Source organism: Colossoma macropomum, unplaced genomic scaffold (genome assembly GCF_904425465.1).
Source record: "Colossoma macropomum unplaced genomic scaffold, Colossoma_macropomum, whole genome shotgun sequence".
Taxonomy (NCBI): domain Eukaryota; kingdom Metazoa; phylum Chordata; class Actinopteri; order Characiformes; family Serrasalmidae; genus Colossoma; species Colossoma macropomum.
Genome location: NW_023494793.1, coordinates 10,902,172 through 10,926,758, shown reverse-complemented (window position 1 = coordinate 10,926,758; position 24,587 = coordinate 10,902,172). Strand labels below are relative to the sequence as shown.

General features: G+C 37.8%; 1 protein-coding gene across 3 annotated transcripts in view; it reads left to right on the top strand.

Moving 5' to 3' along the window:
- Positions 1-24,587, top strand: part of ccser1 (coiled-coil serine-rich protein 1) — a 99,403-nt gene that overhangs the window by 9,758 nt on the left and 65,058 nt on the right. For all 3 annotated transcript variants that reach the window (XM_036578450.1, XM_036578449.1, XM_036578451.1), the window contains exons 4-6: positions 13,164-13,254; positions 14,190-14,301; positions 24,204-24,345. In XM_036578450.1, coding sequence (XP_036434343.1) covers positions 13,164-13,254; positions 14,190-14,301; positions 24,204-24,345 — 345 coding nt within the window. The remainder of the gene's footprint in view (positions 1-13,163; positions 13,255-14,189; positions 14,302-24,203; positions 24,346-24,587) is intronic.

Genomic DNA, 24,587 nt, shown 5'->3' with positions numbered 1-24,587 from the left:
TCTAAGATCACTATGTTCAGTGCGAAGCACCGGATGGAGTGGTGTCTGCATACTTTTGGCCATATAGTGTATCTACCTTATATCCACACTCATATCTTGATATATTTCTTATATCAGCACTCATATACTCAAGATCTTCAAAAGACCACCATCGCCCAGGTTTTATTTGGGTGGTGGATCATTCTCACTACACAGAGTGGATCACACAAAGCAGTGCTTCTGGAGTTTTTAAACACCTCAGTGTTACTGCTCAACTGAGAATAGTCCACCAAACAAAAATAGTCCACCAACAGAAACTGACCACTGATTAAGGAATAGAGGATAACAGGCACAAACTGTGCAGCAACAGATGAGCTGTCATCTCTGACTTCTGCGTTTACAAAGTGGACCAACAAGGTAGAAGTGTTTAATAGAGTAGACAGTAAGTAGACAGTAAGTCATACTAACACTGCTGTGTCTGATCCACTCTTACTAGAAAAATAATCAGGAAAAGCCTATTGAGATATGTTGTCTTATAATTGTGATTAGACTATCCAAATAAAGTATGTTCTCTTTAACAAACTATGATCTCTTTCACTTTTAGAGTGATCATTTATTCATTGTGTTAAAATTGTTTTACATGTATATTTGAGGATACACACAAGGTTTCAGCCTCACTTTTAAACCAAATATTCCAGCATATCTGCTGTTGTCAGTTAGCATTGGAGTCTCAGACTCTGAGCTATTTTATGGTTTCTGGCAAAATGCTCAGCTCTCTAATGTGGCCGTCAACCATTGTCAAGAAAACTGTAAGACATGAGCTACTCAGTACTGCTTGCTATATGCAATGCTAGATAATTTATTGGTGCCTCTTGGCTTTTTAATCAGCATTTTATCCCCTCTAACAAAACTCTCCACAGCAGTTACCAACAACATTTAGAATTTCAAGCATAATATTAACACACATCACCGTATCATTAGCAACACTTCTGGTAGTAATAAGTCACTAAGTTATCTTAGCAGTTCTCATTTTGGAGATGCCGTCTTCTGTATTATTTTTACCTTATACTTATTACATATTAAACAGATCCCTGAAGATTATGAGCTCCAATTTTTACTTCAGCTTTTATTGGTTAATGCTGATTATGCTGGCCTTTTTACCTTTGGAAGAGTCAGCAGATCTTGCTGTATTTTTAACATTCTCTACGGTGGGCAGAGATGCCAGGTCAAGTAAAAAATTCCAGTTTGCTTAAATGCCACTCACCAGAAGCTGAATCTTTATCATTTTCAAACAAACCCAATTTGGCATGAGAACCATGGACCTGGCAACCCTGATGGTAGGTGTGCCACAGCATAATCAATGAAAACTGAAAGTGCGCCATTTTACATAACTACGTCTTTTGAATGAGTGCACATCCTCTGCCCTAATCATAACTTGTTTGACGTGAAGAACTCCGATAATGTGTAAATCTCACATATACATGGAACGAACATATAACAATATAATAATAGAGATCACATTCAAAAAGAGGTGGAAAGAGTGGGTATTCTACAAGGGGGGTGGTTGTTGTCTTGTTTTGTAAGTGGGGTGATGGCATCCGTTCGCAGCTTTGCGATACTAATAAAGTGACTAGTGAGTGTGTGCCGTCAGTTTAATGACTTAACTCTTTTTTTCAAAGCTAACTGTACTGCTTTGTCAAAACACAGACTGACAAACACCTGATGAACTCTACTAAAAATAGTTCTGCTTTTGTTACTGGATTTTATCTTGTGGTAAGTGGTGTAATGTTACATGAGAGAACTGTAGGCTTATGAAATGTTACGCAGCTGAACTTGACTTGCTGAGCCATAGGGCACTCAGTGAAGAACTGCAGAAAGCTTATATTCACCAAGAGCTCTTATCATGATTAAAAAATCTGTTGTAGCTTAAAGGAAAACAGCACATGTGAAATATGAGATTAGTTTTTTCTTTTTTTTGTCCCGAAATTTTGCCGCAAAGAGCATCATAAATAGTCCACCAGACTCCAGTACTCTCAATAGGGCCTGGCAGTGCAGTAGATATAAGACTATTAGGGCCAAATTCTTCTGAAGTGGTGCATAAAACCAGGCAGGAAGTAAAATATACAGGCCTGGCATTGTTTTGGCTTTGCAGTATATTTATCACTGCTGCTTATATTAATTAGCAGCAGTGTAATGCAATCAATACAGTTACCCCACAGCAATATGAGAAAGAGATTTGCAGCCTTTACAGCTCATTCATAGCCAAGTGAAGTTTTAAAAAGTAGCATAATGTTCCTGTACCTTACTGGAAGAATCCACTGTATTGCAACTTGTGTTTTTTCAAGAGGAAATTCCATGCTGTATTATTTTTAGAAGTAACTGATGGAGAATTTTAGATTTTCCCTGAAGAAAGAAGGACGCCTCTCGTTAGGTTTTAACAAATGATTCTACATACTGATATGGCCATTCCTTATTTTACCTTGTAGTACTGTGTAATTTGACAATTATTTGTTTGTTTTCTTCAAATGTACTGTAATTTCATATATGCATATTTTTTTAGGGCTGTCAGATGTTTGAAATAATCTAAAACAGCATTATTTAACAGAATAAATAATTCACAAGTTAATCACATTTATCTTATTTGCTCGATTTTCACACTAAAATACTTTTTTTTTCTTCATTTTTCCAACAGTACAGTTAAATTTTGTAATACATATAACACAGTGAAAAATAATGAATAAGCTTCAGAATGTATTTATTACTTTCAATCAGTGAATTACATTATTTTTATGAGGGTCATGTGAATGCATGTTGTACAGTCAATGTTTCCGACTCCTCTGTGTTTGTAGCCCTCTCGCTCTCTTTATACAGCTCATGGATTCTTGTTCAAGTTGAAGCTCTCAACGAAAACTATTTTGTTAGCTAACTGCTCAATGATTTATCTGTAGGTCTCCTATGAGCTCTTTCTAGCGTACTCTGCAGAAGGTGCTGAAGTTATTGGTTTAAAAGACATTTAAAAACTGTGTTTGAACGAGCAAATCACGGTAAAATTGCAGTAAAATCATAGTTACACAGCTTGAGAGTAGGTGGGCATTAACCTGGGTCAAGCTTGGAAAATATGTTAACAGTATTTTTAATGTGAATCATTTATCATGTTAGTGCTGATATTCTTATTATTATTTTTTTTTTTTAGATGTACATAGGGGGTGTCACTGACTGTCATCAAATAATCTTGCCATATTTTTAATCCTCTTTTCATACATTTATGGACAAAAACTTCTTATAGGTGACAGAATTTCATTGGTTGTTCTGCCTATAATTCCATCATAATATACATATGCTGTCAAGTACATTTGCTGCACTGGCTGCAGCATTTCTGAAAACTTACTAAATCCTCTGATTTTCTCCTTGCAGTTTTAGCAACTGATGGACAAGTGTTCAAGAAAATCCAGTCAGTCCTCTTCTGTGTGAAGCATGTTCAGAGCACTATAGTATTGAATCCGCTGCTATTTAGGATGATTCAAACTGAGTTGTTCATGCTTCCATTTCCATTCTCACCCTGAGTATTGAACACCTGCTTAGTTTGCCTGTAGGCTAATGTTTTCCGTGAGAGCTAAGCAAAAGTCTGCATCCTGTGCTATTGTTCTTTAGCACAAGAGGAAGTGCTAGTTCTGATTTATGCACTAAAATGGTCTAGACACAATAGACAGTGTACACCTGGGTTAAGCAAGAAACTTTACACAGTTGCTTTTACTTTGTATAAGTCAGATCTAACTGAATTTTGTAGTATTCATTGAGTGCATCAGAGTGTATTTTATAGGCTTAACTAATATTTGAAGAAGAGATCTTCATGAATACAATGATTCATTCATAATATTTATTCATTATTGATTATGTAACTGTCTTACTGTCACTTAGACTGTAGTCCAACAAAGAGAAAGATGGTACATAGTATCATTTTTGTGGATTGAAAATGACAGAGACCCTGCATGGACCATTGCCATCCATTCAAGTCATCCTTTTTTTAATGCTTTAGTGGTTTTATGGAAAAACAGTTTCTCCTGGATTTGTTGGGATTGGGGTTTTTTAAGGGTTAAACCTGCAACCGTAGGAAAAGCCTGGTGCAGCACGTCTGGTGTGAGGACACAGAAGCTTTTAAAGCTTCATGAGCAGCCAGTTCCAGTTATTTTTTGATGATACACCAGATATGGATGAGGAGTATGGGCCCACATTCTGATTCCACCACTAGAAAAGGATTTGTGGGAGAAAATCCCTTCCTGCCCTGCTGAATCCATTGCCCAGCCACTGCAATCAGTCTTCAGCCAGAGGCTCAGGTCAGAGTTCAGAGAGTGAAGGCAGAAATGATGGCATTATTTGCAAGCTTAGAAAACAGCCATGTGTGAAGACTTCGGGGGGGACTTCTCATGTGAAGACATTTAAATATTGTTTGCAGCTTGTTTGTTTTAGACATTTTTCTGACTAAATCATATTTATAAACATTTTTATCTGCTGAACATTAAGTCATGAAAAACAGAGCTACTGTACTTTCAAACCAATCGGCACTGTTCAGTCAGTTCATTAGAGCCACAGCAAAAATCTGACCACTTGGTTATGCATCGATCTCCTTGGAAGTATCTGGCTAAGTGTAGATTCAGCAAATTTTATTAGTTTATTTTCTCACTCACTCACTCACTCACTCACTCACTTGCTTGCTCACTTTTTTGCTGACCTATTTACTGACTTACTTGCTTACTTACTTGTTGATTGTGGTACCATGTGCCAGTAGTGAATAGCTCTGATATGCCTATTTTAGAACTGCAGTTGTGCTGTTTGTTCCAGGAGCCTGTCGACTGACTGCAGTGCATTTTGTACTCTATGAAAATCTCCCTCTCACATTCTCCCTCTCAATTTATCTATCTATCTATTGCTCTCGCTCTATCTCGCTAAAATATAATACACATATATACATATATATGGAGTGTGCATGCAAAACACTCAGGGCAGGTTAATTATTAATAAAGGTTAGCAAATATGTTCTTTATTCACAAACTGAAAATCCTTGCGCACAGGAAATCTGATTGTTGACAGCTTTATAATGATGCAGCATAGGAAATTCAAAATTTTTGACCAGTTTATCTTAGCTGTCCTGTATATGTATGTTGTGGTTACAGCAAAGATCAACAGCATTACTTACGTCACCACTAAACAACAGCACTCGATAAATGGATGTGAAGGAAAGGCAAACACTAAGTACAAAGTACACTGACTAGGGATTGCCCAATACTTTGACTTTTCTGATACCAGTCCCACTACAGAAACCTCCAGTGTCAGATGATGCAGGTCCAGATTTTTTTCTTTAAAATTATTCATCTGTAAGAAGCGGATGCCTACTATTCTAAACTGCATAATTTGCCAGTATGTCTGGACTTTATATACAAGCTACAGTTTTGTACGTTTCTGTGCAACAGATATTTTTATAGTGCTGAGGCTTGGATGATTGCTGGGCGTCTCTGTGACTTTCTCTTTTTTAACATTCAAGCCACTGTAATGAAGCTTTGGCACTGTGTTTGGCTCACTGTACACCTGAAATATGAATGTTCACATTAGTTGATCATAACTTTTACTGGTGTTTCTGTCTGTAGTTTGTTCTGGGCTTTTGGTCTCTAATCCTCAGTAGATCTCCAGTCGATGCTCAGAAAGGAATTTGAAAGGAATTAGAAAGTTGCACTGGAATTCGAAAGGAGTTAGAGGAATTTTGAAAGGAATTAGGAAGTTGCGCTGGAATAAACAGGCTGCAACCAGCACGCTACACCAAACAGATGTCTCCTTGGCAGTGGAAGTATGAAGATTTGTACCACATATGCTTTGAATTCTCACTAGAGTCTACTACTGTCTAATTGGTCCACAAGATCTTTCCCCCCCATCTTTCCAGCTTGCTCAAGCTGTCAGAAAAGATTAAGGTGTATTTTGATATGTATTAACTAGTTCATGTCCTTACTTTATTCAGATCAGTATTAGAAGGCCTCGACCATAGTTATTTTGTCATTATCAGCCTTTGATCCTCACACTTTCTTTGCGCATTGATGACCTTGTGTGTGTTATTTTCTATGTCTACTTTTCTTTAAATAGCTATGTTTTGCTTATTGTAAGAGATGGCACTGATCCAATACCAGGTATCAGAATTGGGCTGATGGCGGTAGAAAATGCTGTTCTAATTTTGGATGAAAAAAAATAATGAACCTTGAATAATGAGCCTTGCAGTCCTGGGTGGTAGCAGAATGTTTGAGTTTTGTAGTCTACTTTTAGATGCTTATCTTAAGTAAAGTGCTTCAAATGAATGTAGCTCATTTTGCTTTTGTATTAGAGCTGTCATGATTACTCAGTTAAACTTGATTAAAATTAAAATGTAGTATATTGATGAATCTGCAATGATTTTCCTATTCATCGCTCTCACTGTATAAATAGAATCTGATACTATACTACTATCTCTGTGTATGTGTACATATATATATAAATATATATATGTGTATATATAACTGAATATGACAGCCTTAGTCATTACGGATGTAACAATACAAGTGTACTGTATTGTAGTACAGCATATTGTATCGTGCTATATTGTAACATTGTATTGTGACTTGTGCGTTACCGACCTAGTAACTTGAAGCTAGAGCATTAAGTGGAGACGCTATAAAGCAGCTGTGCTTTTATTATGCTGAATGCTCTAATAAACTGAATCATTAGCATGTTAACATAAGCTCTTTATTTTTGCTGTATCGAGAATTGTGCTTAAGGTTTAAATCTGCTGTGATCCTCAACCCCTGCACTAGTTTTAAAGTGTGTGAAGAGGCACCATATTTTACCTTCTGCTTTTTTATTGTCTGCCAGTACATTTGGCATGGATACAGTCAACGTGACCATTAATTATTAATAAGGAACAGAGGCTGCTTGAAGAGTGTGGGGTGGAAAAGGAAGATGAGAATTGAAATGTATTTTTCTCTTTCCTCATGACAATACTACTTTAATACCTAATTTTAATGGGATATCCAAAAGCAGCTTTAATTGCAGCAAATATGATAAATTTATGACAATAAAATAAAGTAGTATATTTCTGTAGCTGTGATATGGTTTTATTTTTGTTCTAGGAAATGAGCCGATAATTTTACTGCTGTTTTATCAGATGTTATCAGTATCCCTATTATTGTTCTTGGGAGTTAAGCCTTTATGACCACAAAGATTTTTATTGCTAATCAACATCACTGACATTACTTTGATGCTTTAATATGCCATTTTGGTGGAATGGACCAGCCGTTTAATGAATATAAGCACAAGCAGTGTGCTAAGTCATAGCCAGTGTTACTGAGTTTAAACAGGAACTGAATCTTCCATGCATTGTTTTCAAAAGAAGAAAATGTTTCTTCCTCAGAACAGTGCATTGACCTGAAAGGAAGTTAATTCCTGTTTCTGTAATGTGTGGCCAGTTTTCTAGTAGTCATCTGGCAGTGGATTTGTAGGTCTGTTTTGCCCTTTAAGCCTAATTTTGTACCAAAATGTTATTTATTTTGTTGTAGCCTAAATGCTATCCACATTTATGTGATATGAGAGAAAGTACCTCTGACAGTGCATCAGGTGTTGTGCAAACCACTGCTGCTCAGCGAAAATGCTCCTGAAGCCCTCGGGTGTCTGCAGTTTGGACAAGCTGCTCAATTATGAATGAGCCTTTTCACCGAATCATGTTTTATTTTGCTTAATAGTTTGTGACGGCCCAGCTTTAGCCCAGCGCTGAAATAACACATTATGCAATCCTGTCAAGTGTGCGTAATGATTAAATTTGGACCTTGTGGGATTCTGGGCTCTAAACACAAACAAATTCCTCATTACAGCAAAATATTACTGCAAATTACCACTAGAATTTCTTCTCATGGTGGTCTGAAACCTACTATGCCCTTTATAATGGTTACCACCTACCTCCACTTTGTTTCTCTTTAAAATGCATTGTTTACAGATTTTAAGAATACATGTATTATTCATGAATATGCGATAACAAACCTCAAGTTTCATGTTTAGTGGTTTTCTTTGCAATCTTGTCGGTTTCAATTTGTCCGCTGAATCACTTCTAAGGCTTGTTTTTACTACCTCCCTTGGCTTGCAAATTAGTAAAACAAAACAAAATAACTGCCTCATGCTAGAATATTCATGTCCACTTAAATCATGCCAGAATATTCATGTTCACTTAAATCTTTTCGTTGCTGAATTGAGGAAGTTGCCTGGTTACATTGTTGTCCAGAGGGTTTTAGATACCAGTAATCAGCAGTATGACCTGCAAACAGAGCCACCTATGTTTAATAAGCAATGGAACAGCTGCAGAGGATGCTGGGGCATGTTTGTATTTGGCAGTAGCTCTTTGGCAGAGAGTTGGCTACAGAACAGCATTTGTATTCCATGGTGGCAGAGGGTCAGCATTTGTCAGGAAATGACTCACAGAGTGGCGATTCTCAAGCTCCTTGTTGACAATAAGATATTCTGTAGAATCTCTGCTTGTTTGATCCATTTAACCAACTTTATCCAGATGGCTTCCCATAATCTTGCTAGACGTTTCATCCCCATTGCCGCTGAACGTTTTTGGCAGCATTGGATTTTTGCTCTGAGGGCAGTCTTTTCTATTGCATCCCACCATAACATGCCAGCTTGAAGCCAACGTCCAGGACAGAGGCTATTCAGTAGGGCTTTTCTTCTGATGACTTGCTAGGCGTGGCTCAGTCGTTTCCCTCGGGCTTCTCACCAGCTTATCCATGTCCTTTGTAGGACACTAGCTGAGATGTCCCCCTGATGCTTGGCATTATGTAACTGGCTGTCACAGCATTTGACCTTTGTGCATGTCTTGTGCCGGCAGAAGCCTAGAAGACAATGGATTCCTGCAGTAGAGCTGCTCTAATAAGCCTAGTTTTCAAGTTTCTTAATCATATCACTTATAGGAGCTATAGTACTTCTTGGCCATACTAAACTACGGTCACTGTAAATCTCTGACTTCATTCTTAGAATAATTATTTAAAAAGCATATCAATTAGGGAAGCATGACTGGAATCAGCTATTCTTTTTAGGCTCCAAACAGTGATTTGCAATCAGCCAATTTATTTATTTTGATTTTGGCAAATATGTGTTGCAATTTTTTGACATAAATAATGTAAGGCAGGTAAGTTCACTCATGCTGTGTGTTGATTCTACTACACCTACACCAAAATTTTTAGCATAATTATGCAGGACTCACTGTGCTAATTATCTAAATGCCTTAGTTGTGCTGTAGCAATTTATTTTATTCGCGTGATTTAAAGGTAACTGTTTTTTCAGGTAACTGATGTCACTATTAAAAAAAAGTATTGTTAATTATATTGCAACTTTGGCTGAAAGAAGGTACTGGAAATGCACAAGTACAATTTGGCTATAAAGAAATAAGAATCGTGGTAAGAATTTAAGTTCAGGCTCCCGAGTAGTGCAAGAGTTGGCTAGGTGATCGCGAGTTCTGTCTCCTGTGATGCTACATCCTTCTCCTCAATCACTCAGTGGGATGCTAGCCAGAACAGGCGTCTGTTAGCTGACGTAGCAGAACTGGTGCTTGGCCCTTACCTCCGAGTGCATTCAGTTGTCCAGTGATGTTGCATTAGCGAAATATTTGATAATGAATTATCGAATTTCACCATGATTCCATTCATTGATTTATGATTGAGAATTACACTAAGGACTACACAAATGTATCTGGAGGAACTATTTACAAATTAATGAAATATAGACAATAAAAACAATACCCAATGATTTTTTTTATTATCAGGAGTAGACAGATCCACCAAGCCAGTGAAACTTGTGGCCGCTCAAGCAACAAGCTGCATTTTTAGTGGCAGAAACGTGAAATATTGTGGCTAGGGACACCAGACAAAGGCAGTGTCTACCCTTGTTATCTTGGCCATAAATTGCTCACATAATTGAATATTATTTTTAATTACTACAAATGATATGTAACAATCCCAAATTTATGCAGTTGAATCACCATATTCAGATGCTCATATGAGTTGAAGAGCCTTTCAGTAGCAATAATTTTTCAGGGCTGTATTAAACTAGTCTGTATTAAACTAGGAAACAGGGCTATATTAAAATCACCTAAGGCTAAGATCACTGCAGTAAGCTTTTTTTTAGGAACGTGTCATATTCAGCTGAGAGTTTTGCAGTATAGCCTGCTGTGACCTGCTTGTCCTTAAAGACATCCTTTGCAAAAGCGATGTTTTGTGATGGTGACTAAGAAGATATTCTCTTCAAGTTTATTAAGAGTTAAGACCACCTTTAATGGTTTACTGGACTGTGTCAGAAAAGCAATTTTCACGTTGAATGTCAACGTCGCCCAGATCGATAGAACCTACACAATGGAAGTCTTCCACCTTTTTATGACGACTCTTTAAAATGAGCAAAAACAGTGACCATCCTGGTCAGACCACCTGTTTCCCAGTATGGATACCCTTGTTCCAAGCCAGCACAGCATGAAAACATTGCTTTCTCTTGTAGCACACAAGATTCTCCTTCAGTCTAGAACAACAAATTTACAAGCCGTGGACACATAGACCTCATCAAACTTTAAGCTGTGCTAACTGTTTACTTTCCTGGAATACTGAATAAGTTGTAAGTTCCAGCTATTATTGTTGTTGTTATTTTGTTGTCTTAATGTGGCTGTTTACAAAGGTTAATGGTGAAACTTTTTACTGTTTTGATTCAGAAGGTGACATTGCTGGGAGTTGTGTCCTAGAATAACCTGCGTTCAGGTGCAGCTTTGAATGATCCCTTGTGCAGCTGAATGTTTCAGCATGTTTGTTTTCTCACAAGGGTGTGTTTTTTGAAGCGGTGCTAAAATATCAGGAGATAGAAAGCTGTTTATGTTGCTATTGAACTATTTTGACCTGCTTGACAGAGGCCTCAGGATGCAGCATTAATGAGTTAAAGATGTTTTCTCCTGGCTATGACATTAGAGGATGAGAAAATCAATCTGGATGTCTGGGGATAGAGAGAGTGAGTCACAGTAAATGTCAGATCTCTGTCACCTCCGAAATCCCTCTCAGCACTAAATGTTAACGTGAGATTTTCAGAGTAGGAGATTATAGACAGTGCTGCAGTTTTTGTCCTTCGTGGTTGGGTTGTAGACAGCATGCGTAGGCACACTAACTGAGTTATTATCTCTAGATTCGAGCTTGTTATAACTAGAGCTGCCACTGGCAATTGTAGTTTCTATCAATGACTTTGACAATTAATCAAATCGTAGAGTTGGAAAAAGGGCATATCCACTGAACTATAACAAACCAATGTTTCTCCTATTTATTTTTTTCTTTATGCTGTGTGGAAGACCCTCTAAAGCTACCTGTGTTGTTGTGCAAACGTCATCCGATGTGCGGCTGGAGTAGTATCATTGCACAGAATTATTTTTATAAAAACGCTGAATGCACTAGATGTGTGAATACACCACATTTTGCATTTTCTGTACATTTATTTCCAAGAAGTGTTATTAATATTAGTATAATTAGTATAATTTGTTTATTTTTGTATGGAAATACATATGTAACTGTCAAGTGAGGAAGCCCAAATAGATCTGTTTTTGATTATTAGGGCTTGAAGAATGCTCTAGAAAGTTAATTGCCTATGTGTTTGTATATCCAGAATGTGGAGCTCTTGCTGGTTTTCTTGTAATAAAACAGCAAAGATGAAACACAATGTTTGAGTTTCACATCTGTAATTATCCTCTATTCGGGCTTGCAACACCGTATGTCAAGAAAACCTCCCCATACTAATATTTCAGGGTTCAGAAAACTTGGTTTCTTTAAGGAACAAGAAATTCTGTGATTAAAGCCTGCTGTGACTAGATGGTAGGAGACCTGGGGGAAATGCTGCAAACCATGCAGGCTTGATGCATAGACATGCAAAGACTCCATAGTACTTTACTGGAAAAAAGATAAGCTAGAAACTCTTTAAAAAGACATAATTAAAGACTGTTTGGCAAGAAATGTATACAAATAGGTGTGTTTATCAGGCTCTTTTTTTACTAAAAGAGAGACCAGTAGGAGAATCCAAAAAATGTTGTATCACCAACATAACATATCAGGATGTGACTGCCAATTTATAAAGGTGGAAAATTTTGACTGGTTATTTTTAATTGAATAATTGCGTTTAAGAGATTGATTGTCACCACCTTAGTCATAGCTATCACATCATATTTAAGTAACGGCCATCCAACACTTGATGGGTGCGATTGAAACCTACATGATTGTTCGTTGCATGATCTGAACAAGTCTATAAAAATGGCTTTAACATGACTGAATGTTTATGTGTTCTTCTTGTGAGGAAATTGTTTTAATACCAGCGATGACTAATTGTGGTGGTGTAACATTTCCCTGATAGGGGCTTAAACTTACACTATTCCCTGCTCACAGTCTTTTGAGTAGTTGCTTAAGTTTCAATTGTAGCAAGTAACCCATTCTTGCGTCTGATTGCCGTGTCTGTGTAGGCTAATTACCCTCAGAGCTGCCGTTTTGTTCTGCTTTACTGGGACTTTGCTGTCTCTTCTTTTGCCTCTTTACCATTTTTACATTCATTTCTCAAGCACAATTATCCCCTAGACTGCATTTCAGCAGTATGTCTTTTTTTTTCTTTTTGCTTTTTGTTCTTCTTCCTATTCCTTTTTTCCCCTTTTTACAGATTTATCTGTATTTTCTACATCAGTCACAAGATGGCAGTGTGTCTCTCTTGATAAGTCTCCATCATAGATTTGGTTTTGGTTGAGCAACTTCATCAAGCAGTACCTGTTATTCAGATGCACTGATTTATTTTGACCTCCATTTTGATCAGCCCCAAAAACAGACAGACCTAGTTTTTGAGATCAGATTATTCATCTATAATGGGACATGTGTGTGTGTGTGTGTGTGTGTGTGTGTGTGTGTGTGTGTGTGTGTGTGTGAGTGTTTGTGTATGTGTATACATATACATGGACTGTGTGTATATAATTATATATTTATATGTATGTTTGCATGTGTGTATATATAAACATACAGACACAGGCACACGTCTCATTATATAGTGGACATGTCCCATTATATTGTGGATTCCAGTTTTTAGGTGAAATTTGCACAATGACAAAATGGCTCCTCTTCTCACAGGATGTGTTGAACAATCTCGGCTCTTCAGAGCTGGACGAGGACGATCTGATGCTGGACTTGGAGCTTTCAGACGACCAGAGACACCGGCATGGTACGTCTGTTGACCCACTACTGCTATGAAAAGCTCTTATTCAATTCTGCACTCTTAACCCACCAAATATCGTGCCGTAGTAAGTTACACAATACCCCAGTGGTTGGATAGCTTGCAGGAATCATTTTTACATATCTTACTTCCTTCTTTTAAGTACGTAAGGACTAAGGCAACATTAAATGATTTTAATATCTCATAATTTATTAGCCTCTAAAGCTAGGCATGCTCTCAACTGTAGAGATTAGAGATAAAGTCAGTCTTAATGTTCCAAACACCCTGCTGTTTCGGGAGGACTTGCATCAGTACATGCGACTCTGCACGTAAACAAGCACCAAGGGCAAACCCTCTAGACAGAATAACTCTGAGTATGTCATTGTTGATACTAATGCAGTTTTTGCATGAGAAGTGGGTATCTTTGCATATGCATAAAGTAATTCATAGACACGAGCATAAACTACTCTGGGCATCTTGATTTATCAGATCCTGAAGGGAACTGTGGGTATAATTTTTTTACATCAATTTATTTGCGATAATTAATTATAAAAAAAACAAACAAACAGATAAAAACAAACAACCCATTAACAATCCTATTTTCTGTTTGTATTTTTTCCTAATGGTGTTATACTATTTATTTTTTTTATTTTAAATTTTTTTGCCATTGCTCCATATTTCGTCTCTGTTATATCAAATCTCCTAACTCCATTTTTTTTCCAAGTTTTATTTATATAGCACCTTTCTCAAGCTCAAGGTCGGTATATGTCTTAATTAACTTGCAGTACTTGGCAGCTTGTTCCATTTTACATAGTCTAACAATGCGTAAAGTCAGCCTCTGGAGATGAATGATGGTCATGTTAAATCTCAGTCGCAGCCACCAGCTTGTGTTCTCTTCTTGTGTTTTTATGGGTGACTGTTGGCCTTGCTGCTTCTTATTTTAGCTTCTCAGGAAGACTCCAGCCAATCTCTCACCTCCTGCCTGAACCTGCTGCCTTCCCCCATGGAGCCCACCATGGACCAGACCCCTGCCAAGGAGACCAGAGAACACAACAGGTACATCTCTTCTCTTCTCTTCTCTTCTCTTCTCTTCTCTTCTCTTCTCCCATTTTTCCTTTTCTTTCTCGTCTTCTCTTCTCCCATTTTTCCTTTTATTTCTCTGCTCTTTTCTTGTCTTTTCTTGTCTTCTGTTTTTCTCTTCTCTTCTCTTCTCTTCTCTTCTCTTCTCTTCTCTTCTCCACACTTTCTCTCACAATCATTCAATTTCACTGACACGCTACAGTGCCTGCGTTTCAAGCTGGGCTTAGAATTCGAGGCAACCATTTCTATGAAATAGTAATAATGTTTTAACCCCCTGTGATCTGCTCATGCATTATTTACTAGCAGAGAGATTGTTTAATGGATGCAGAATGAAAGACAATGATTAAGACACTTAATTATTCTTTATTTATTAGACTTGCATCAGCTTTACCTGGACTAGGCAGCATTGTGTTGCCAGTATTGTACCACATTGAAAAGCTTCAAAGCTTTGTAGTCTGGCGTTCTCTGGTAGCCTTTTCAGTTATTACATTCATTTTATCTGATTGAAAGAGAGCAGTTCATGAATGTATGCTGAGTCAGTGATTCTTACACACTGTTCCGTGTTTGGATTTTCAGTAGGCTTGAGAAATTGATCTTCCACAACAAAATGATCACTTGTGCCACTGTAGGATTACCCATTTATATGCCAGTGTTCTGCTGAAGTGCATATCAATACCGCGTCTTGTTAAAGGATGTTCTGGTTTAGTTTTGTCTCTGTTGTAGCAGATTCTAATCAGCTTGATTGAATTAGGCCTTTGGCTAGTTAAATCTACCTCAGCCTGCGGATTCTAAACCGTCTTGCTAATAGGACAGTGCATTGATAATGTTGACAGCTGATTACCATAATTTATACAATTATATAGTCCTGTTTTTTGTGCCTTGTTTTTCAATTATCCTTTTTTAGCTCAAAATAAAAAGTGGTAAAAGTGGTAATATGCCAGTGTTTGAAATTTATGAATTTACTCTTGAAAAGCTGAATCCTGACAGAACTGGATCTCACTTCTGCAGGCTGGCATATCCTCACACATAATGACAGCAGTGTCATTTGAAACTCCGATGTATCCCATGTGGACATGGCAGAAATTATATTAGTATGCATATTAGCCTAGAAAATGAAAGATATTTCCTCTCCTTTTAATTATTTGTACAATTTTAGAACATGACCTATAATTGATGCGCTTTACTTGGGAATCTGTAAAAATGTCTGAATCACTACTGTTAGATAAATAATAATAAAGAGGTATATTAGGATGTTATAGATGCACTTGTCTCATAATGTCATTTGGAAAAGGGAGAAATTATGTCAGGATAAAAGAGCTACTCCATACCTCAAAGTGTTACAAGGCTCCCTCTGGAACAGGTGTTTTTGCTTTGTCAGCAAGACATGTCTGAATGACCTTGGCTCAGTGTCTTTAAAACAGCTTTGAATTAGACTTCCACGGCTTAGCCTATAAATGGGTTTTATGTTGAACGTTACGTAGCCTGTATTCGTTGAACATCAGCAGCATGTGGCTCTTTGTTCCTTTTCCTTTCTTTGCTCTCATCGACGTTAATTTCCTCACAGTTTGCGTTGTGAAAGCACGGTTCTGTGATTGACAAGGGTTTCTTCTTTTTCATTGTTGCTCTAGCTAATGCTCTTTAGCCTGCCATAACTCATTTTACAATGTGTAATTATTTGTCATTTGGTGTTCTGTTGGAGCTGCAGAAGCGTTAAAAAAGGCATGTTGCTCTGAGCAGGAGTAATAATTTACCCAAGTTGTAAAGTAATGAAACTCATAAAAGCTAGGTAATTGGCTTTTTCTCATAATCAGGGAATTCATCGCTCTGAAGGCCTAGCGAGAAATGGCTTTGCTATGAGTCTGCAGCCACGGCAAACTGTCAGTGCCGGAAAAGGAAGGTGCTTTAGAAGGGACAGCAGTTAACTTGCTGTGGCTACAGGGCCTTATGCTGCAGTGTATCTGTGCTCAACCGGAGCTGAGGGTGCAGTTTATGGACTTTAATCCTCCACCCTGACTAAGTGACAAGATTTATCACCCCAAGGCAAAATCTCAGCTGTTTGCATGGAAAACGCATCAACCGTTGAGGAGACTGATGTGTAGCAGCCTGTGTTGTGTTTCTTGCCCAAAGCCCCCTCCCTGTCTCAAATACAGCTCTGTAGACTGAGGCAGGGATAAACTGTCCAGAGAGAAGGAGGGGATGCAGCCCACTTTATGGCAACAGTACTGAACAAACACTAAGTCAGTGGAGGGTTTTAGGATGAATTTGATCATCTAATTATGCAAAGACATTGCAGTATGTGGAAATTCACGTAAAGCTGGAAACAGTTAGGTCATGGATTTGTTTTGAAAGCAAAGAAGAAGGCAGCTTGTTGACAGTATGTCATGATGGGATCCATTTAGTCACAATTTTATCACATTGTTGACCCTACCCCACTAAATGCAACTTTCTACCCAACATGTTTTATCATTCCTTCCTCCTCAAATCAATGTCTGGCCTGAGTCCAGCTGGTCAGGTGTCTCAAGTCCGAGGCACGAAGCGCCGTTCATCTTCTGTGTCCTTCAAGAACAGGTTTGCTGCAGCAGGAGGGACAGGCTGCACAGGTTCTCGCAAGCTGTGGTCCTCCTCAACAGAAGGCTGCGTGCCTGGCCCTGTGCTACTTTCCCAGTCTCCTTCGCTGTCAAGGTGATTCAGAGAGGGAGGCTCTTAAGCACACAGACAAGTCTTGACAAAAGGAGCACAAAATAGTTTTGGTCTGAGCATACCTAATCGAAGGAGCCAAGTCAGAAACCACTCGAATCATGAGTGCGTACGATTATCGTAACCTTTGATCATGCTCTTAGTACTAAAGTCATGACAATGCTTCTCAGCCATCTCCTTTTATGTCAGCTTTGGGCTTTGGGCTTTGGGCTTTGGGCTTTGGGCTTTGGGGGGCGGGGGGGGGGCATTTCTTGGGATTTCTTGCTGAGTCATGCTTGCCGTGGTTTGTTGTCGCTCACAGAAAGAAAGACAGTTGACGTCACCGATAAGACACAGTCGTTGATTTGGCTGGGAGCTGCCGCCCACCTAAATTATTAGGCTACATCAAATAGGAAGCAGATTTGAAATTCAGATGCTTTCTGAATCATCATGTTTCCTGCCCATATGACTGCTCTTCGCACGCTGCGCTCGTAATAATTGTTGATTAATGAACTTTTAAAAAATAGCATTTTCCCACAAGGTATGAATTTGTAGGAGAATGGCGCTTTGATTGTGTTATGTTTTCTGTAAATACCCTGTACTTTTAAGAAAACATTTAAAAAGCTGAACACAGTCAGCTGTGGCAAATCACCATCCATACTAAAAAACAGCATTAGTGTCAAAAAACGCCCGCAACCGCCACCTCTTTTTTCTGTTGAAGTCAACACTTCACAGCCTGCTACTACACTGGGCAAAGTCATGAAAGGAGTGAAATCAACACCAATAAACATTTTGGATGTTTAGGGGTAAGGCGCCCAAAACAAACAAACAAAAATGAGGTCATTTCCTGGCGTGCCTTGTTTCAGCCCGAGAACTGGATTCAGGCGAAGAAAAAGGGAGCGTGAATGAGTCAAAAAGTCAAAATGTGACATTAGCCTAGAGGTCATGTAGAGCTATATAGAGCTCTTTGGCATATAAAATCACAGTGAAATGGCCATATCTGCCTACACGCCTATGAGTGCATGAATCAAGTGAAAATCTTTTTCACTCGATTCATACAAGATCGAGTCTGTATGAGTAAATTTAACAGTGATAAAAAGCAATCTGTACTTCCCTAATGTGTAAACTGTAAATGTTGTTTTGACCTTGTGAACATGCTGTTACTGAAACACAGTACAATGTGACCTTTAGACTTGCCTACCAAAAGAAGAAAAAGAAACTGGTGAAAAGACATGACCTGCAAAGTCCAATACTATGAACCAGTGTGGGTATGTCCTGAGAGCAGCTTCATTAATTACAACTGGAAGGAAAAACAGTAGACCTATTTCTTTCTTTTGGCATTCCTTACCTTTTCAACCAGTATTCTTGCATCCTTCCACCTTCCCAGAGAACCATGATGTTTCTGCTTCATTTGTATTCAAACCTAGTAGGAAACATATTGCTATGCTAACCTGGATATAGGATCACATTTTGTGTGAATAGCCCCCTTAGTCACTTCTCTTCATCTCACATTTCATCTATTTTCATTTCATTTAATCTATTTCTATCTATTTCTTTACTATAAGTTTTTTTTCTGACTGTTTATTTTAATCTGGTGTATGCCACCTCAAGCTTGTGTTCCAGTGTAAACCTCTGCTTTGCATACTGATAGCTTTTTGTTGTTTAACAAAACCACTTTTGATTCCTCTATCCAGACACATTTGTACACACACACACACACACACACACACACACACACACACACACACACACGCACACGCACACACATATACGTACATGCATTCTTAAGGCTACTCCACTTCTTGAAGTGCTTAACTCAATAGAACTTGGTTAGCACCATATCTTTTGCTGTTTTGTTCATAGTTCTTCTCTACCTGCTCCCGTTGTCCTCTTTTTTTCATCTCTCCTTCTATCCATACATATTCAGCCATTAGTTTTCTCATTTCTATTTTCAATTTGTTTCATGCCACACATTTCCTCCCTATAGCACTGCATTTGCTTTTTTAAAGCACCTCCTACTCATGCAGTTATCTGCATCCACCAAATGTGCTGTACAGCTTACGACCATACCAAGTAACTACGGACACGTTTGTGATTCTGTTTTTGCCATCTTTTCATTTTTCTCATTTCTCCTCACATTTTCCTTTGACGTGTATTGCTACGCTCAAATGTAGGATTTTCTGCAGCTGGTTTACCTTGAAATCAAAACTGATGTACCTTTAGGCTAATGAGTATTTGACACATTGGATATATTTAAAAGGCAGGTGTTTCCACTTTTATTACAGATTTTTCCTTTTTAGTTTTTTTTTTAATTAACAAATGGCTGACTGAAACAAACTGCTTCATTTGGGTGTTTACATTTAGGTAGCATAAATTTACATGTCAGTGTTGTTCCTTTGCTTAAATGCTTATGTGCATTGTGTCAGAAAAGCTTCAGTTGTCCAGATTCTTCTCCATTATATAATTATTGTGCTTATGTATTTCTGCTCTTCTTTGGTGTGTGACACCAGGGGTGCTATTCAAATGGCTTGAATGTGCTGTTGTTGGTTCAACACACTGATGAATATTGGTAGCCCATGGCCTGTTTAGCTCTGATGAAAATTGTGATATTAATAGCTTGTGCTGTATTGGAGATGATGATGATGATGATGATGATGATGACGACGACGTGATGCTTTTCCTAGTGTTTATATGCACTCTCTGAGATGTGTAAAGGTCGTACTTTCATTATGTGAAATGCATATAACGGCTTAAAAGGGTTCATGGTGCACATATGCAACACCATCCCTGTAGTGTGAAATTAACGAGTAATTAGGAATCAAATGCATGATGCTAATAGTAATGGTAAAGGCCTGATGGGAATACAGCACTAATAACTTGAACACTATAGAGTAGCCCAGCTGGGAGAGTCCATTACAGCTGACAGATGCCAGTTGAGAGCACAAGGACGCTGGCTCTTTACGCCCTCTAATAACACAAGGCTTCCAGGTGAGAGCACAGGGGGGGTTGTCAGCCGCCTAAGCAGAGAGGCCTGTATTCATAAAAAGCCCTTACTGGATGGCATTATTAGTATTCGCATAGCAAAGTGATGGCATGAATTCGGAGAGACCTGGGCAGAGACTGTGATGGCTATAATGATATTGTAATGGGATATTATAGGTTACTATTGAATCTTGTCAAAAGCTAATGGCCACTACTTTTAAATGTTCTACACAGACCCATATGACAATTACTGACTGTAGCCCATCTACGGCTATACACTCTCAACGCTATCCTTCAGTGAAAAGGGACAATATGACCACTACTGAACAGATATTTGAGTGGTGGACATTCTCAGCGCAACAGACACAAACATGGTAGTCACTAGGGAAATTATTTCGATTGATAACTGATCGTCATCAGTCACCAATTAGTTGTTAACCAGCAAGCATTAAAAAAGGACACAAATCATCAAAATATCAATAATAAAACAGAAACCTCTAGATCTAGAAGCTGACTGACTGAGCTACGTTTGATGCTATTATGAAATACCTGGTACACACACACTTGTGAGTGCACACATCAACTGAATTCTGCATTGTGCATATTGAAAATGTAATCCTTGTATGGTCTGTGGAACAATTCTAAAGTTGACTCGAATACATCGGGATGGGCTACTGAAACTTCTGTATTCTAATGTTCTGAAGTTATATTTATGAGCATATGTACACTTTAATCAATAATATATAACCGGCACAGGATAACCATGTGTTTTTTATATAAAAGCCTGTTTCTGCCAAGCCTTTTTCAGGTTCATACAGTCACTCATTAGGTCGGAGTAATGACCTTTTTTCTCATAATTTTGACTTGGTTAAAAAAAAAATGAGTTATTACTCATTGAGAAAGTATGTGATATTTCAACTTAAATAATTGTTTGAAGAAAAAAAAAGCAATACAGCAGAAATTTAAGAAAATAAGTGTATTTTTGAAACACGTTTGTTTTCCGGTTGGATGGATGCGGTAAACCCAAGTCTCTGAGAGTCGTTTGGTAACTGTATGATTTTGAGCAATAACCTCTTAGCTACATACAGTACCTCAAAGAATCTCTATTGAGAATTGGTTTGAATTTACTTCATTTAAATGTGTGTGTCTGTTCCACCTGAATACATCAACACAGTTCTTGCCAAGGTAAGAAAAATAGCACCGTTGCACCTTTTGAGTAAATTATTAGACTGTTTTTAACTCCAAAATGGAGTTTGCGATGGCACAAACCCTTGATAAATCTGCCCCAAAGTCTGTCAGCACTGTCATGTTGGCAGGAGGCTATGGTGCTGTGGCTGCAACACTTTTATCTGTACCTTTTTTTAACTTTGCTGACAATGCTCTTCTTAGAAGATGACCTGTTAAAATAAAATGTAGCCAAAAGAGGAAATTGTGGTCAGTGGTTTGAATCTGGGTAATTACTGAGTAAAAGCTGCCTCTAAGCCACGGTGTAAATAATGATCCTAGTCCAAAGTCAACGATTACATTGTTACATTGACAGAGGTGTTTAGCCGAGAAGAAGGCATTTAACACTGGGTCAGTTCTTAGTGTTCAATATTTAATGTGTATACTGCCTCAGAATGTTTAGATTGGGTTTTGTTTTGTCTGGGAACAATGTTGACCGCCTCGGGCACGTCCGTATGAGAGGGAATCGCCTGTATGGTTTGTAAGTGGCCAGCGTACAATAAAAATTGTTAGCACTACATGTTTTGATGTTCAGAGAAATGTACTGTTTGTCATGGTTATAGGTTTCTGTGCCAGGAAAAAACGAGACACATTTATTTCTTTCATCCACACTTTACTTTCTCAACTGCAGCGCTGAAACCCATAATTTAATACATTATCCGCTCTGTCTATCACCAATGAAGAAAGTCTGATGAGAGGCTACTGCGGAAAATCTGCCATTAAAGGATGTCTTTAACATTTTGGCAAATAGCATAAAGCCGGAAATTGCACAGAACGTCCATGCATAAATATGTCCTTGTGGAAACATGAAGCTATTGATGATACTAGCAAGTTGTTACACTGGTATTTACTCCAAAATTTGACTTTTGCGAATGTTGTTTCCTAATGATGCTCTGCTTGTTAGGCTACATAAATGTATTTATTTGTTCCTTCTGCAGTAAACATTTTACTTTGTTTTAAAATAATTGTGTTGTCAGTGTTAATGTCAAAATATTTTGAGCATTAACAAATTATTTTCTCTTAATCGCAGTCAGTTAAAGTAATACATTATAGGGGAGGTGAGATTTAAGCACAAATGTTTGGTAGGTTACACTTGCTGTTGGCCTTCTTTGTAAGTAACCTGACTTTGAGCATATCTGTTATGGAGCATCCCAGTGAGAGCCTCATGATCAAGCAACTCTAAAGCCCTTTAACAGTTCAGTATGTTTAATTCATAAGTGTTCTTTAATGCTTTCTTTAATAACTGACCAGCAAAGCCACCGTAATAGACCCATTGCTTCTACATGAATGTGAAATTTTGACTAATATTGTGGAAGGAAAAATGGAAGTTCAGAATTTGAACTTTTAAGAAATATGCAAATATCAGTGTATTATTGAAATGTCATAAGTTTATTTAAGCTAGCCCTATTAACAAAATGTAGTCCTTATAGAAATGTCCTGAAGTCTTGAGTTGATGTTTATTAATCAAACTGAAACTGACTCAAAATATACTGACTAAAATCTCTTAAGATGGATGGCTCTGAAAGTTCCTGCTTATACTCTTGAATATTTGATTAGAGTTGAAGTGTTTCAATTACGTCCTATCTGTAAGTATAAATGGGCGTCTCTTTGAAGGAATTAAGCTGTTGTAATTAATCCAATCTCATTTTGTTTCATGAGAAACACTCAGAGATTTCTATCAGGCCATACAGCCAAATGGTATCATTGCGGTAATCACTTACGTAAAAGCGTGGATGGCCACTTTTATTCTTGTAAAAATAAATGAAAAGATAACTCAGTTACCAAGTTTCTCTTTTTTCTTTGGTAAAATATCTGAATTGTTCTCATAGAGGATGAGATGTACATACGGTGCATGGACATATTATTCAACTCCATAATAAACACAGTAGTAGTCTGTACTTTTAATAGTTCAGTTATCCAAGTAAATATGTGGTATTAGGCCCTTGCATTTCCATCATATCAACAGTAGGTGTAAGGACTCTTAATCAAATCCCATTTAGATCATACTTCCATGCACTTTGATTTGCAAGCATATTGGAGGTAATGGGTTAGAACGGAAGTGATTCATATTTAATTATATATGTTGGTAGACTTCATAGTTTTCTTTGGAATAAAATCTGAGAACTTAACTATAGATTTAGACTTGCTCTCTTGGAAGCCTTTTTTTTTCTCCTGAGACAAAGCAGTAAGAACAAGTCTTTGGAGGATATTGAGGTTGAGAGGTTGTTGTGTGAAATTTCAGACACACTGCAAAAATATATCTTGACAAGTGAAGATAGTTATTTCAAGTGTTGTTGAGAAATGGTCTATTGGAAAATAATTGTGCTGCCAGTAAAATAATACAGTTTCACTAGATAAAATGACTTAAAGTATGAAAATGTAAACAATTTTATAATATTCTGGCACCAACCACATGATGAGAAATACTAAAAAATGTCTACTAGGTTTAAGATTATTTCACTTTACACAATATCTTGATTTCAGGGTTATCTAATTATTTTAAAAGGGCCATCACAATAACCAAATTGCTTGATTAAAAAATATTGATCAAAATTTACCTTTTCAGTAAATCAGCAATGGTTAGTTGGCAGTTACAATAACAGTAATACATAGTTTATATTCTCCCACTGATCTCTCTTACAGTAAGGAACAGAGCCTGATGGGCATGTTAATTATTCATCTACTAAAGATTTTAAAGTAGTAGTAATTTTTTTGTCCCATACCTTTTACATTTTTTTTATTTGTGTCAATTCAAAGGCTTTTTATTTATTATTTAGTCCATTGTTATTGTTTGGTCTTCTTTTTTAAGAACTGATTACTTTATTAGTTGTCAAAATAATCAATAGGTTACTCAGTTACTAATGTAACAGTGGTCATTTTAATAATACCAATCTAATAGTAATCTAATTAAATTACTGCTGTATTTATCATTGCTTGCCCAGACCTGCACTCCTTAGCATGGCCCTAGCCTTTCACTTCATGTCTTGTTCTTCCAGGGAGCCACGGCCAGTATCTCTTTGTTTGTCCCGGGATGATGAGCCACTGGCTGGGCTGGAGGCACTTCCTTTCAGGCTAATGCAGCAGGACTGCACGGCGGTGAAAACTCTGCTGCTACGACTGCGCAGGATCTTGCAGGAGGTAAGGTTCCAGTCCAGCAGCTGATTCATGGACCCACTGCCCCACTCTTCGTCATCATCTTTATCTGCTGTACCAGTTTCAAGCCTCATCGATTAGGCCAAAGTTGGGGCCCTGCTCCCCACGGGAGAAGCTCAAGCAGAATAAGAGATTCAACCTGCTAAAATGGCTCTTCTTGAAAAAAGTCACATTCTTGTAGTCAATGCACCATTGCAATAATGCATAGCTGAAAGGTTTTTGGTTCA